At 40.6% G+C, this 15,000-nt stretch overlaps 2 protein-coding genes and 3 non-coding genes across 13 annotated transcripts in view; 4 read left to right on the forward strand and 1 right to left on the reverse strand.

Annotated features, from left to right (window-relative positions):
* The window catches only part of rps12 (ribosomal protein S12), a 4,000-nt gene extending 511 nt beyond the window's left edge, over window positions 1-3,489 (forward strand). Inside the window, exons 3-6 of the mRNA XM_040125391.1 lie at window positions 1,483-1,599; window positions 1,799-1,901; window positions 2,441-2,542; window positions 3,402-3,489. Of these exons, the coding sequence (XP_039981325.1) occupies window positions 1,483-1,599; window positions 1,799-1,901; window positions 2,441-2,542; window positions 3,402-3,464 (385 nt within the window). The 3' untranslated portion in view covers window positions 3,465-3,489. The remainder of the gene's footprint in view (window positions 1-1,482; window positions 1,600-1,798; window positions 1,902-2,440; window positions 2,543-3,401) is intronic.
* LOC120789495 lies at window positions 1,310-1,386 on the forward strand. The gene has a single exon (XR_005707398.1). It is a non-coding gene; the product is annotated as a small nucleolar RNA SNORD101 (small nucleolar RNA).
* On the forward strand, window positions 1,648-1,731 carry LOC120789498. Its single transcript, XR_005707401.1, has one exon. It is a non-coding gene; the product is annotated as a small nucleolar RNA SNORD100 (small nucleolar RNA).
* On the forward strand, window positions 2,072-2,154 carry LOC120789497. The gene has a single exon (XR_005707400.1). It is a non-coding gene; the product is annotated as a small nucleolar RNA SNORD100 (small nucleolar RNA).
* Window positions 3,490-3,780: 291 nt separating the features above from the next.
* The window catches only part of eya4 (EYA transcriptional coactivator and phosphatase 4), a 46,179-nt gene continuing 34,959 nt past the window's right edge, over window positions 3,781-15,000 (reverse strand). For 5 of the 9 annotated variants that reach the window (XM_040125389.1, XM_040125386.1, XM_040125382.1 and 2 more), the window contains 9 exons: window positions 14,468-14,604; window positions 14,140-14,223; window positions 10,915-11,004; window positions 10,484-10,542; window positions 9,978-10,138; window positions 8,824-8,938; window positions 8,467-8,588; window positions 5,666-5,766; window positions 3,781-4,809 (listed from right to left, as the gene is read on the reverse strand). In XM_040125389.1, coding sequence (XP_039981323.1) covers window positions 4,729-4,809; window positions 5,666-5,766; window positions 8,467-8,588; window positions 8,824-8,938; window positions 9,978-10,138; window positions 10,484-10,542; window positions 10,915-11,004; window positions 14,140-14,223; window positions 14,468-14,604 — 950 coding nt within the window. In that variant the 3' untranslated portion in view covers window positions 3,781-4,728. Of the gene's footprint in view, window positions 4,810-5,665; window positions 5,947-8,466; window positions 8,589-8,823; window positions 8,939-9,977; window positions 10,139-10,483; window positions 10,543-10,914; window positions 11,005-14,139; window positions 14,224-14,467; window positions 14,605-15,000 lie in introns of those variants that run through there. The other 4 variants (XM_040125390.1, XM_040125383.1, XM_040125381.1 and 1 more) reach the window with 3 other exon arrangements.

The following is a 15,000-nucleotide window of genomic DNA, read 5'->3' on the forward strand; positions in this document are numbered from 1 at the left end:
AGCGTCTTGATATCTGCACGTGTGAATAGTACAGCCATAAGATGCAGGAATACCAGGTCCTCTAGAGGCAGGTGGAGGGTTCATGGGCTTGTTGTGTTTCTAGACCTCAAGTCAAAAAACCCTCAGATGTATCAGTTCACTGGAAAAGTCGAGGCCTGCAAGAAAAAGTTATGAGAATGAGAAAGTATCTCATGGCTACCACCTTTCTGAACTGAAAAGTAGGCATTGTTGTTTTTTCCATCTGTCAATTTTATAATGCCTACATCAACTTAAGGAAAAACCGTGTCAATATAACACAAGCAAGTTCTGAAACACATGAGCCAGTTTGACAAGGCATACATGGCCTAAAGTGTGTACTGTAAATAGGAAAGTGCAAGTAATACAAAAATGCTGTAACGGGGGACTTTAAAAACTGAGGCTAGGTGTAGCAGGTCTCTCTGGTAATAAAGGAAACACAATCGTTGTTTAAACTGAAATGAATATCATTGACAAGTAATCAACTTCAGCAAATCTGTCTTCAAGGTTTGTCCATCACTTATTAGTGTCCCCTGAATTTTTTATATTCTATTCAGCTTGTGGTGTTTGCATTTGCTTGTGTTTTCAGTTTTTTGTGGAATGTCTTTATGCTGTGTAGGTGTAAATGTGTTCTTTTGGAACTTTTGTGTCTCATTGCAACATGTGTTAAGATTGGGGATGTTTTCCTCCTTTTTTAAGATGCAGTGCATTGAGCTCTCAGCCACTATGGGAAATGTCTGTGTAAACATGAAAAAACTTACACATGAGGTTAAAAAAATTATAAACACCTGATTGGCTGCTAAGTTTTTGCAGGAAAACTTAACTAACGTCCGTCATAATTCTACAATCCCAGGATTGTAGAAAAAAATCACTCAATGGGAGGAGCAGAAAGTCACTTTGGATTGAATAGACCTGATACCTATTCTCAATTTAACAAGCAAGTTATCTTAACATGACTATATGATCATAAACCACAAGATGATACAAGCTACCTGTAAGGTTACTAACTATTTAACATGTAAAATGGATAGTTGGGATAGTCAGAATAATGCAAAACATGTGAACACTTTGCCTTGAATCTCCTGCCTTTTTATAAGTTGTAATGTAAAATCAATTATTACTGAAGCTTTGCTTACAGGTATAAACAAAATGATTAATTATTTGAGCAAGTCGTCTGTGGAGCAGCGCTAGATTTGTCACCCCAGTGATATTGAAGGGTCAGCTGTCCTGAGGCTTAGAAGTTAAATTTTAAATGTTAATGTCAAACCATTCATCTTTAAGGGAGCTCTCTGGTGCTTGAATGATGACTTAACATTCTTTTGTCGGATACCCCTTCACTCAGCAATGAGTGAGATCCTTGTTCTGACATGCTGGAAGCTCAACTGCAATACACTAATTTATCATGCCCTTTTTGGTTAAATATTAACCTCTATTTTATTTTATTTATCGTCACCAATTTCCGATTAGCATCGCTGCCGGAGGTGTGATGGATGTCAACACCGCTCTCCCTGAAGTGCTCAAGACCGCACTCATCCACGATGGCCTCGCTCGAGGTATCCGTGAGGCTGCAAAGGCTCTGGACAAGTAAGTTTTAACATTATTTTACTTGATCAATATTTTGTTCTTAGTGGGTGGATTGCTGATGATATCTTGGCTCCCTCTACTGAATACTGTGAGGAGATTGCCACTGTTACCCAATTTTCTGTCTGAGATGTGCCTTCAGTTTTTTATTTGTAAGTGTTGTGTAACCCCTTGCTGTGAGTTAATCAGAGGTCTCTTGCAGGCGTCAGGCCCATCTCTGCGTCCTTGCAGCCAACTGCGACGAGCCCATGTACGTCAAGCTGGTGGAGGCCCTCTGCGCCGAGCATCAGATCAACCTGATCAAGGTGATGAGCTTGCTGAAATTCAGACTGTTAGGCTGAGCAAGGGGTACTACATAATTGCCAGTGGTCATATGTACAAAAATAAAGACGGGGGGGACTTGTATGAGTATTTTTTTTTTACTCGTTTTAGATATTTCTTGTGGATTGGAAGGTAGCATGTTGTCATGTACTGCTGTATCACTGATGATACTTTGGCTCCCTCTACTGATTACTGTGAGGAGATTGCCACTGTTACCCAATTTCTGTCTGAGATACAGCCCACGGTGCCCACACTGCTGCCATTTAATTTCACTGATTAGGTTTTCCTTTTTATAAATAAAAATAAAAATTCGAAGACATTTGACTATACATGAATGCACACCAAGCGACAACTGTTAATTGGAAATAATTAGCAATATTTTAATATCATTGGGGGGGGGATTCTTTAAAAAATTCGAATTTGCATGGCATGTTTACTTTCCCAGGTAACCAACATTTTCACTGCTTCTAATGACAGTAGTTAAATGACACAAATTAAAGCATGCCTTTTGTATTTATTTCAGGTTGATGACAACAAGAAGCTTGGTGAGTGGGTTGGTCTGTGCAAGATTGACCGTGAAGGCAAACCCCGCAAGGTGGTGGGCTGCAGCTGCGTCGTGGTCAAGGTAAATGCTGCTCTTTAGTGTGTTCTATGTGCTTTTTATGTTTAGAATGCCAAAAACCAAAGAAATTGACTAAATTACCTACAGCAAAGGTTGAAAAGTCGCTGTCTTATTTAGATTACCTTTTGTGATCTTGATGAAACAGATTGCTGTTGAATAGAGGAATTATGGTTTAGGACTACTTCTGCCAGTCAAGTGCAGGTGCTGTGCTTCGTGCCGTGCAGCTGTTGTTTAACTCCTGGCTAGATGACAGGCCAGGGTACGAGCCCCTTCATCTACCTGTGGTGTGTGGGGTCCCTAAGAATGGCTACATACATAACATTGCAGAAACTTGCATTATTAATAGGGCGTCCTGTGATTAATTTCTTAAACTCTGCTGTGCAACTGTTTGCTTAAATCCACATAAATTCTGCTGGCAAGGCCAAAGCTTCCAAAGGGAACAGTGGCTGGCTGACTTGTGGGAAAATGATGCACAAGACGTCCAGAAAATTTCCACTAAATTTTAATAGTTCAGCCATAAAAACATGCTGTCAATGTGATACTGACAACACAGTATGCAACTAGGTCCACATTTAAAAGAGTAAGGGGATAATTAATAGGAAAATCCCGAGTTTAAGAGGTTAATTGTTTTTCGAGTAAACTGGTCATGTCAAAAGTTTTCAGTAAAAGCAGGGCCCGACACCAATTTAAGTTAGAATAGATGTTATATCAGCTTTTACACTCAAATGTCTAACAAACATAAACTTGTTTTAAGTTTGGACAACCAAGATGTGACCAAAATATACAGAGTTGAACAATGCACTTCACTTGTACTCAGTACACTTCACTTTTACTCAGTACATTTGTATTTTTATGTCCCCAGGACTATGGCAAGGAGTCTCAAGCCAAGGATGTGATTGAGGAGTACTTCAAAGCCAAGAAATGAGATGTCAATAAAAGCTGAAAATGAAGCCGTTGTCTCTGTTGTTCCTTTTATCCCTTTTGGATATTTAACTGACCACTAGGAAGTTAGTCTAGAAGTTAGACTATAAAATCAGGTTCTGCTCTGATAAACTATTTCAGCTTGTTTGCAATACTTCAAATTTGTAGACAATAGCTAGTATATGGAAATTATGCTCAGCATGAGTCAAGTGGTGGAAAGTTAGCGAGACACGTGCTGCTGAGGTGATATGAGCTCAAATTGCAGATCTCAAATTGTCGGATGTCTTTGATACCATTACTACCAGAACTGTCGTATTCCTGATACGTAAAATACATGTCTGCTTTACCGTGAGCTAACCGGAAAAATTGACTTTTTTTTTTTTTTTCCTTTACGTTTGATCAGTTATAAATTTCATTAGGCAAGACAAGATTCGAGTGTCGTTTGGATAAGGTTTCTCCTTTATATCTACATACATAGACATTTGTGAATAAAGAAAAGACATTCAAACACATTAAGGCACAACACATCATGATGCACATCCTCAGTTTCTCAGAAGGAGAAAAAATACAAAAATCCAGAGGAGGAAAAAAACAAGACCCCAAAACATTAAATCTTTTCTGACAAAAGCATCCACCACTGCCCTTTACGTTTATTGTTAATAATTTACACAAGTTTCTGCCAAAGACTGCATTGCTGTGTTGTGATTATACCACCAGGAAGAAAACACTTAAAGCAGCTGCTATCCCTGCACACATAATGCTGCCTCTATAGAGAAGCCCTCATTGTTTGAGGATAATTTACCCCCAGGTGACCCACAGTCCCGATACTAGCCTGGGTCCTCCAGAACAAACCAAACGTCAAGGAGTTGCCCAAAGAAACATCTTCCCAGGCCAAGGGAGGTCTTCAGCCTGTACAGGGTTTCAGTCCAATAAAGCTGCATGGACAAGAAGACAGGGTTTTCACAGAGGTCCGTCCCCAGCTCCAGGACAAGGGGAGGCTGGGCAAGGGTGCGTTAGATAGTTGAGACATCTCTTAACCCCACTGTCCTTTTCTTTACCTCCTTTCACCTCTCCATTGCTTCTTAAGACCGTTCAGAGTTTGTAAATCCAGATGTTCAAAAAACAAGACGAAAAAAAAATTTCACAAAAACAGTTGCAGTGTATTGTGTTTGTTCTTAAATAGTTATACAAAAGAAGGGGGGGGGGGGGGGGCTGCCTGGCTGACCATGTCCATGGTAACATTGCTTGAGTCCATATTGCTATAATAGTTACAGGTACTCAAACTCCAGTGCTTGGTGTAATGCCAGCAGGTCAGAGTGACTGGATATCCTCCAGAAAGGCATGTTGTGCTGCGGAGTGGGCACACACACATTATTAAAACCAGCAGCACTGTAGTTAAACGATTTGATGCACACCACCACCTAATGTCATGCAAGCTACACTACAGTAGCTTGTAGCTGCTTGCTTTTGCAAAAGCACTGCAGACAAAATCCATGCAATCTTAAGGCTTAAAGGAATAGCCTGGCATTTTGGGAAATACCCTCATCTGCTTTCGTGCTTCCCAAAATGTTGAACTATTCCTTCAAAAATCCCAGCACCCAGTATTGTGAATGAAACCCAAAGCTGGAGAAGAAACAGGATTTATATTCACACTTAAGCAAACATGTCCTAGTGCTACAAATTAGAGTGGATCACTACTTGTATTCTGTTTTCTTATGGTCTAACTCTACTTTTCTCCCACATAAACTATAGTATCAATGAAAAAATAAGATAAAATAAGACCACCACTGGATAACAATCAGCATTATTGCTCTACACAAAGGAGATTGTTCAAAGCTTAATCACTGTGTACATCTGGGCAGCCATTCATTTTTGGTGTCAAATGTGACTACAATCACATTGAGTTTAGGAATATATAATGCAAATGAATTCATTTCATTTCAATCATTAGCAGTAGGTGAGCTGGATAAGTATTAAGGTGCAAAATGTACAACTTTAATCAAGCTTCAATCTCAAATTTTCACTCTGACACTTGCAATCAAAAGTTTCCTGTCACTGCATGGAAAAAAAAAAAAAAAAAAAAGCAACAGAAAAAGGTAAATGACCAACACAAAATAACTAGAGCAAAGAAAGGCAGGCTTCGTCCAATCAGAGCTCACACTGTGTGGAGTAGGCGGGGTCACGGTGAGGTTTCGGGTCCATTACCTTTTTGGCCGCCTGCTCCTCTTCCACACCGTCCCCAATTACAACATACACTACTTTCCTGCCAAACCTTTGCATTATGCGTTCAAAGCAACTCTCTTTTCCTGCAAAAAACAAATAAACAAGGGGAGGAAGGAGGGTCATAAGGTCAGAGGGGTCAAAGTTCAGAAGTCGTTTGTTTACCTGGCTGGCCGCATGCTCTTCATCCTTCCCATCGCCAATCACAACATATGTAATGTTAGTGCCAAAGCGGGAGACTATACGCTCAAAACAGCTCTCTTTGCCTGGAGACAAACAAATGGCTTTCACAGGTTTTTCCTTTGTTGCTTCGATGGAAATAAAACACAGGAGGAGGCAGAGCTGTGTGCATCAGGGGTGAAGTGCGGGATGAGGGAAGACACACACACACACACACACACACACACACACACACACACACACACACACACACAAAACACCATTTTCCCATAACAGATTGATCACGCTGATTACTCCTGACACCCATGCGGTGTGTCCCGAGAGGTACTTCAGTTCAGATAAATATAATCAGTCTGGTTGCCACGACAACTCGAAGGGAAGACGTGCTTGTGAGGGATGTCAGAAGTCACCCCGCCATTATTGACAAATAATATACAAATATACATAGGTCAACTACATACAAAGTAATTCCAAATACAAAGCAATGTACCCAGGAGTCTAAGGGATATGGCATAGGACCTCAAAAACTAGTGCAGTCTTCTTGAGTCTTAAACCTCAGGCGGTTGTCATGGGTACCACATTGCTACGTCCATTTGAATCAAGGCACCGTGGGGTTCAATTGGGTGTAACATAAGCTCAAAAACACACACACACAGACAACTCTTGGCTTGGGTTTTCCTTCCTGAATGTTTTGGCTCTCTGTTTTGTTTCCTGTGTTCAGATTGATGCTCAGTTGAATATAATTTAATGCTGGCCACAGCTGCGGTACACTGGTGTAACGGCGCTGAGGTTCAGGCTCGTACAGTCCACTCAGAGGGCGGGCGTCCTCCAGCCTCGAGGATCCCACAAGTGACAGAATTGTTCAAGGCCAGACCAGATAATGTTGTTTAGGTTTCAGTGTGAGTTGAAAGAATAAGTCTGGGATTGAACAAGGTATATTCAGTCTAAACGGTCTTAACCCCTCAGCGCTGATTTGTAATGTGTACAACTACAGTACTCTTACATAGCCATTTTTTTTTATCTGCAGTGATGTACAGTAGTTACACCAGAAATCTTACTTTCTTTAATTAAAATAAAATAATTTTACAAAAAAAAAAAAAAAACTTAAGAGGACATAAGAGGACATTTCAACCAGGTGATCCAAGTGCTCTTAGAAATGCACCTGCTAACACAGAGAGATTTAGCAGCAGCAAAGAAAACGCAAAGTTTGCATTAATCCGAAATTACCTCCGCCAAAGAGGTTATGTGGTCACCCGTGTCAGCAGGATTATGCAAAAAGTACTGATATGATTTGCACTGAACACGGTGGAGGGATGGGGACTAGGTCAGTGAAAAACCCATTAAATGTTGGGGGGGGGGTCCTGAATCATTTACTGTGAATTTTGATTTTTTCCTCTGAAGTCTGGTGTATGTTCTTTGACATTGGCCTTGGTGGAGGTCTGCACTCTACTGAGTGCATTTTGTAGTTGTTTTGTGTGTTCAATTGAAAATTTAATGTCTCACTTTCGGTTGAAATATCACATTTTAATGATAAATTGTCACTACCTTCACTAGGAAAAAAATAATTTGTCCTGGCTTCTTTCTTTTCGAGGCACACTGTATGTACCAGGACAAATGGTCATCAGTTTTAAGCCATGAAAAGTTCTCCATTTCATATGGAACTTGCAACCAAATAACAGTAAAGTTAATCAAAGGAGTAACAGTTTATAGTATTGTGTGACTGAGGAAAAGGAAGTACTAATAAAGAGACAAGAATGTACTATGATACCCACGATGTAGTTATTACAGTATAATAACTAGAATGACACTCAGTAGAGCGGATACCTCCGCCACGGCCGATGACTAACAACATACACCAGACTTCAAAGAGAAAAATTCAAATTCAGAGCAAATGAACCGAATCTGGCCAAAATTATAATGGGTTCCTCTTCAGGCCCACGCCCCATTTCTCCATTAAGTTCGGTGCAAGTCAGTTCAGTAGTTTTTGGCGCAATCCTGCTGACAAACAAACCCACCAACAGACATTGGTGAAAACATAACCTCCTTGGGCAGAGGTAATTTTAATAGCCATTTTATATATTAGTAACATAAACTTAAAACTTCAAAACTACACTGCATATTCTATATCTGAGAATTGTTGAGGGTAAGTGGGGCCAAGGGTGTAACCATCATGATCTGTTTTCCTTTAACGGAGATTTAATGTGCATTGGGTTCGGTTTTACTCTTTCCCTCTCTCCGTCTCTCTCTCTCTCTATCGTACCCATACGCACCAATACACACACACACACACACACGGAATACAAAATGAAGCATACTGTAGCTAAAAGATTTCCAACCAACCGTGAACCCGAGCCCAACTAAAGCAATAAGTTTAATACCATAATAGGGAACAGGATATCAGTAACATATGGAGTAGATGAAGAAACATCAAAATTAAGGCATAGCCAACAAAATACATGTTGGCTCTTAACATATCCTACCATCACATATATACTCAATTACTATTCCATTACCTCCATTCCACATTATACTGTATTATTTCCATCAATATTAGATTATTGGTTTAGAATTTACGGAATGTGTGTGCGCTAGTGTTTATGTCTTACCTATTTTTGTCGCACTGTAAATATTCTCGATAGGAAAAACAGATCCCAGACTATATAAGAGAACTTTAGCCAGCGCTGGTATGAGCTGCGTTGTGGTCACCAGCACATTTACGCAGTTACTCCTGTGGGATAGAGACGAAAGGAGAGAACAGACCATATTATGTAAAGCTGGGATGAATGGGTTGATAGAGGGATAAACGGATCATGAAGCAATGTTGTTCGATGCTGAATACGGATTCGTTCCCACTCTTGACCTCTGAATCTTGACCTTATCAATTAACGGAGACGAGGACAGCGAGAGGAACAGTTTCACAGTTTTCCTGCGAGTGAACGAACAAACCCAGTGTAAAGCGGCACCTGGAGCTGATGATGGACAGGGACTTGAGTGCGTGGGTGAGCCAGGAGTCAGTCAGAGCCTCGACCTCTGCCCTGAGCTGCAGCCAGGCGTCTCTCTTAGCAGGGCCCAGCAGGCCTAAAACACAGCATGAGCTTACTTAAGCCTTAGAGCAACACGGATGACACATAGAAGGCTAAAAAGCAGGACAGTCAGGATATTATCAACAATTATGTCCTGACCTGTCCTGTCAACTATTTGGAAGCCATAAGCCAAGTCCACTAGGGTAAGACCTACAGTATATGTGGACTTTGTGATGGGAAGCTTAAATGACATTGGTTTTGATGTTATCTATCACGTTTACTCACGCTACTAAAACTTTTCTTAACAGTTTCATGTTTTTTTTTGTTTTTTTTCAAATGTTGTTATTTCATTTGTACAAAGCTGCTAAACCTCATTTACGGGGGCCTCAATGGAGAGTTTCAAAGTCCTGCAGTCTAAATATTGTTTCCACTAAGAACTGCTTCCACCCTAGTACAAATAAATCACAGGAGGAAAGACGAAATCTATTCTTAATTTTGACATGAAATTGGTCAAATTACGTTAGTATCATTTTGGGATTCGGCAACAAATGATTGGCCGACAGCAGCTTTGTTACCATCATCTGCTTTCATAAACCAATACTGATCAAATCCTGTAAGATTTGTATCCACGTATTATGGATGTACAATATATTACATATGTGTTCATTTAATAACTCTCCTTAGAATTTGGTTCTCACTTTGATATATTTTTTTCTTTCATTAATGTCTTTTTAGAAACACTTTCTTAAAACTCAGTTCTTAGACATTCAGCTGGTGAAACATTTATATTGTTTATCTGATTGCTCTTATACTGTCGGTTGAAAATTAACATACCCACATGGTAAAATTTGCAAGCGTGTGACTTTTCCTTTTAGGGAATGAATGCCTGTGTGTAGAATGTATGGAAAATGGAGAACAGGCCGATTCTTTTGGTACATGAATCTTTTCAGACAGAACTCATTTTTTAACCAAAGCCGCTCTAGTGAGGAATTTACAGCTTCAGCTGAACAAAAACTCACATTTGCAGCACTGGCCCTCTCTATCACCCTCTAAATAGCCATGGTATCCGGTAAACTCCCCTCTGATTGGCTTACCCCCTACATTGTTTTTGTACGTGCTATACAACTCTTTGACTCGTCGGTAGCGGAAGGCCAGTTTCCTCATCCAGTCGACCCCGCCCCGGACACCCGTAGCCAGGCACAGGTTGGCGCTGGTTGCAGCTGCATGGAAGCCATCAGTTGCAAAACTGTAAGTACTGTCAATAATAATGATATGTTTTATTTGAAAAATCTGCTCTGATAGAAGAAAAAAATCAAATGGTTATTTTTATTATTCAGTATTATGAACATAACCCCTAATATGAATTCATTTCACTACTGTCTTTGAAGGGCAGGGTAAAATATATACATTTTAATTTTTTTTTCAATTAAATCATTGATCAAATTAATATATTTTTAACTTTAACAAAGAACAAATACAATTTTACCAAATAATAAAAACTGAACAAATAATGTAATTTGTGAATTCATAGCCAAGGAAAAACAAGAAATGAAAACTATCTATTTACACTGTGCAAAACTGTAAAATGCTAAATTCTCACCTTAGGTCCTGGCCATTGTCATCTGATGATACATCATCAATATGTACCTGATCACATTCCTGTATACACAAACACAGACACAAATTACACAAAACATAAGATAAGATTTACAAATGTATTCATCCATCTACCATAAAAAATTATAACAAAATAGTATGCGCTAAAAATTAAAACATATATACTTTGTGCAGCACTCACAGTAAGTGGTGTGTTGGATCACTTTACACCACTAGAGGACAGTAGTAGTATTTCACTGAACGACAGTGTGGCTTCAAGAAACGTGTGCTTAATGTTGTACTTTGTGCAAAATTTGAATACTGTGCAAGAAAAACTCCAGGCCTTTCCGCATCTCCTTGAAAATTTTTGCATGTGTGTATGTGTGTTTTTTGTGTGTGTGTGTGTGTCAGCTGATGTCTGTCTTTTTTTTTTACCTCCAGGTCATTAAAGAATAAGTGTGTGTCGGCCAAGTTGAAGATCATCTCTTCCATCCTCAGACCCAGCGTTACCGCCATGGGAGGGTCCTAATCAAGGAAGAAGAAAAACATCATCATGACATCACGTGACAACCAATTATTGCCATATCCTTTTACTCTCTTCCAGAGTTATTCATTCTTTCATTCTGAAAAACAGTTTTAAGGTTTTATACAGGTTTTACCCCTCCCCGCCCTCACTTGCGGAGTTGGTATGCTCCACTCATCACAGCAGATGCTGACAGACAGGTTGCACTTGTTCTGTCCCATCAACATTCCTCATGCTTGGTAGGGGGTTGTGTTTGTGGGGGGTGAGAAGAAGAGTGTGTGTCTTCATTTGTGTGTATTGCAGAGAGTAGGTACCCTCAAAGGGAGGCGCTTGGAGTGTATGTGGTATGTGAATGGTTTGTGTGTGTGTGTGTGTGTGTGTGTGTGTGTGTGTGTGTGTGTGTGTGTGTGTGTGTGTGTGTGTGTGTGTGTGTGTTTGGGAGAACACAGCCCGTTCTGCCAGCCCGGGGCTCAGCTGCAAAAACCATCATCTGTGATAGGTCAGCGAGGGTCGACAGCTTGCCACGCGATTCGCTGACGCTGTCAGACGACCAGAATAGAAAGAAACTAACAGCAAAGAGAGGGAAAGTGAGCGAGCGGGGCACACAGACGCAGAAAAAGAGAGAGAGAGAGAGAGAGTGAGAAACAGAGAGAAAGATGATCGGCATTCCTGAGCGCGAGAAAGTGCAGACAACAGAGAGTGAATGCTCAATAAAGTTGAAAGATGTGAAGTGTGTAAGGCTCTCCAAGAGTTAACAGCTGCTAATGGTGATAGCAGCAATTCTGACTGTAGATCTTGTCCTGCTTTCCTGTCAGTCACACAGACAAGAGGCACTTAGGTTTGTCTCTCAGGTACTGATTACATTGGCTGCCAGCCAAAGGAGAGCTATGGACATCCATGCTTGTCAAAACACTCACAGCTGAAATGTGTTTATTCCCTTTGTGCAGTTGAATTTGGCCACGCTTTGTGCTCGAGAAAGCCTCAGGTGGCTTTTTTTTTTTTTTTTTTTGTAATATTTTACCAGACAAGTTCTATCAATCACAGAGAATTGCAGATATTGCTTTGGCCCGGCAAGGGTTGCCTGAAACAATTCCTCTCTCCACATTGGCTGTTAATATTCGAGCTCGGGATACTCACGATGATGTGAACATTATCCCGGGTTATAATAACTCCTGTAGTGAGTGTGACGGGTGTGTTTCTATGTGAAAAAGATGTACATATATATATGTATTCTTGAGAATGGAAACATCCTTTAGAAGAGACATATCCTCAGATATCCTCCTTGTGGTTTCTATGTCAACAGTGTAAACACTATTTTGGGAGAGGTGTGAACAGACACAGCTGCTATTATATTTCTTGAGGGCAGCAGCAGCAAATGAGGTGAAAAAAAATGCTCTTACAATTATTTTAAGGCAAATATTCACACACGTATCTTTGTTCATGCTTATGCTGTGGTCAGTTGACATGGGTCCATACGGGTGAAGATGAGCTGTTGAAATCATTTAATTTATTATTTGTTTGCAAGAGAAGAGAAGTGCACAACCTTCTCTACTCAGTGCCAGGAAGTGACTTGTGGTACAATCATGTGGTGTTCTGAATTTCTCCACTGTAAAAACAAAGCAAACCAAGCTAAATTAACCACAAGGCTACATGTGTTCTCCCTCTCGACACACACACACACACACACACACACACACACAGTGATTTACCACTCACCAGGGCCTTTCTTATACCCATTAAAACCCAATTGCTAAACATTAAATTCCACGACTGCAGAGCAACTAGGAAGTGCATCAGTGCCCACAAACCCAATCTGCAATTCTGGCTCCAAATGATATATATGTGTGTGTGTGTGTGTGTGTGTGTGTGTGTGTGTGTGTGTGTGTGTGTGTGTGTGTGTGTGTGTGTGCTTGCTGCGCCAGCTTTTGTTTGACTGCCAAAAAAAGATGTCAGAACGGACTCAGGATGCAAAGCCCGTACAGTCGGGCTGGTGGCTATGCCGGTGCCCACAGGAAACGACATCACCCTATAAACATCTGTAGCTTTGGCCACATTGGATGATCCCAGATCCGAGCCAAGAACTATTAAAGTAAAGGGAACCATGAACAGTATAGCTGTTATGTGAGAAGGTGAGACCACCAAATAAGTTCACGGTGAAGTTTGAAATAAACATCAGTCCAGGTAAGAAATCAGAATGTTAAACTTGCATTAATGTAAGCATGAACCAATCATTAATGGTTTTCAAATGCATTCTTAACATGTAGTACATTATAAGACTCATTGATTTTATTATGCATTTTGTCATCAGTGACCATAAACATTCCTGAAGTAGTTGAGGTAATGCTAGTGATATACCGAGGGAAGTGAAGCTTGAATGGTGTGATAGTGTGTGTTTGATAAAGTTAGTCTTCTTTAAACAAGTGTTTGGGTTTGGTTTCAGAAGTGGGGGGTGAAATTGGTTTCTCTGCTTTCATAACAGTGGTAGTCCAAAAAAAAAAAAAAAAAAAAAAGGATTGTATTCTATGTAAATTGCTGTATTACTAATGCACTCTATTTAAAATCATATTTGATTTCATATGTGGATAAAAAAATTTTGCTGTTTCACTTGTAAGACCTATTGCTGTGAGCTCACGGTAGTAACTGAGGGTGAATCAGATGAGTGCATCAGCAGCATTATCAACTCCTCCCTAATCTTGTTTGGATTTTGGCAGCTGGACAGTCAGAGTATGCTGTTTAAGGACGTTTTAGTGGGTAAATTAAACTGAAACTGTAAAAGTAAGGGGGGGAAGTGCCACCCCCCCAATTCAAAGTGGAAATTATGCCCTTGACTCTAAGTGCTCTTCTGGGCCAGTCAGTAACAGGATGATGCATCATCTCTCGGAGCTTCAATAGAGCAGCAGTTAGGGCCTTTTAGGATTTGCAAAGTGGTTGCTTAAATTAGAAAGTTAGAGACCCACACTTTTGCCAGTCGGGGTAATCTTTAAAATACTGGAGTAAAGTATGAAGATTCATCAGCCTTTGCCATTGTTGTCCCAGCTGTAAACTGGGATCCCACATTTGGCAGGAAGAAAGAAGATGCTGGCTAGATGCCACAATAATGACAGAGAGAGACGGTGAAGGCATGGTGATGATCTTACCTTGCCATATTTCTGTGCGTAGGAGCCAGTAAGCAGAGAATGGAAGACAATGATTGTCTCGTCCAGATCCCACACAAACACCCTCTGGAGAGCAAAAGAGCGAGACATTAAAAAGATGCTTCTTTCAGAAATGTTACATCCATATGTGCATGCAAGCTCAAATGGACAGTGACATGGGTGGCCCTGCTCTAGCACCCTCTCATCTGTTGTATTCAGTGAGCAGAGAGGATGGCGATCAAAGGGAATACCACAACTCCACCGAGACTTGAATGGAATAGTCAGTCAGTAATGTAAGTGCTCTGTCAGTGGGTGTTTTTTGGTCCATTACCTCCAGGTCACTATCAGGGGGAGGGGAAGGGTTGTTCTTGCGGCCCCTGCCCCGGGACTTGGATCCCCCACTCCGGCAGGCTCGGTCATCCAGCTCTTTGATGGGCGTCGAGGGGCTCTGCACTGCGTCAAAGTCCCCTGAGAGGGAACGCAAACACCGACAGGACATTTAAAAACATTTAAAATTTACAAATGATCAAATGTCTGTCTCCAACTGCACAAGCAATCAAAAACTACAGTATGTTCCCTACATTTAAGCAACAGTAATGATGTGGTTTCAGCTGATCCTACAGGTGCTCTTGAGTTGTATCCACTTCAGGAAAAGCAATAACTCAGGCGTTTTACAGTAATAAGCCATCTTGTCAGGTTCAATAATTCAAGGTAATTGGCATAACAGATCAACTTAAAGACGACCAAGAAACCTAAACAAAAACTATCTTTGGTATTCTGAGTGATTCACATGCAGATGTCAAGCTTAAACAGAGGAGGGGGAAGATGGAACTGCGCAAAAAATTAATTAATCGGATGCTTCTT

This window comes from Xiphias gladius, chromosome 4, assembly GCF_016859285.1.
Source record: "Xiphias gladius isolate SHS-SW01 ecotype Sanya breed wild chromosome 4, ASM1685928v1, whole genome shotgun sequence".
NCBI lineage: Eukaryota > Metazoa > Chordata > Actinopteri > Istiophoriformes > Xiphiidae > Xiphias > Xiphias gladius.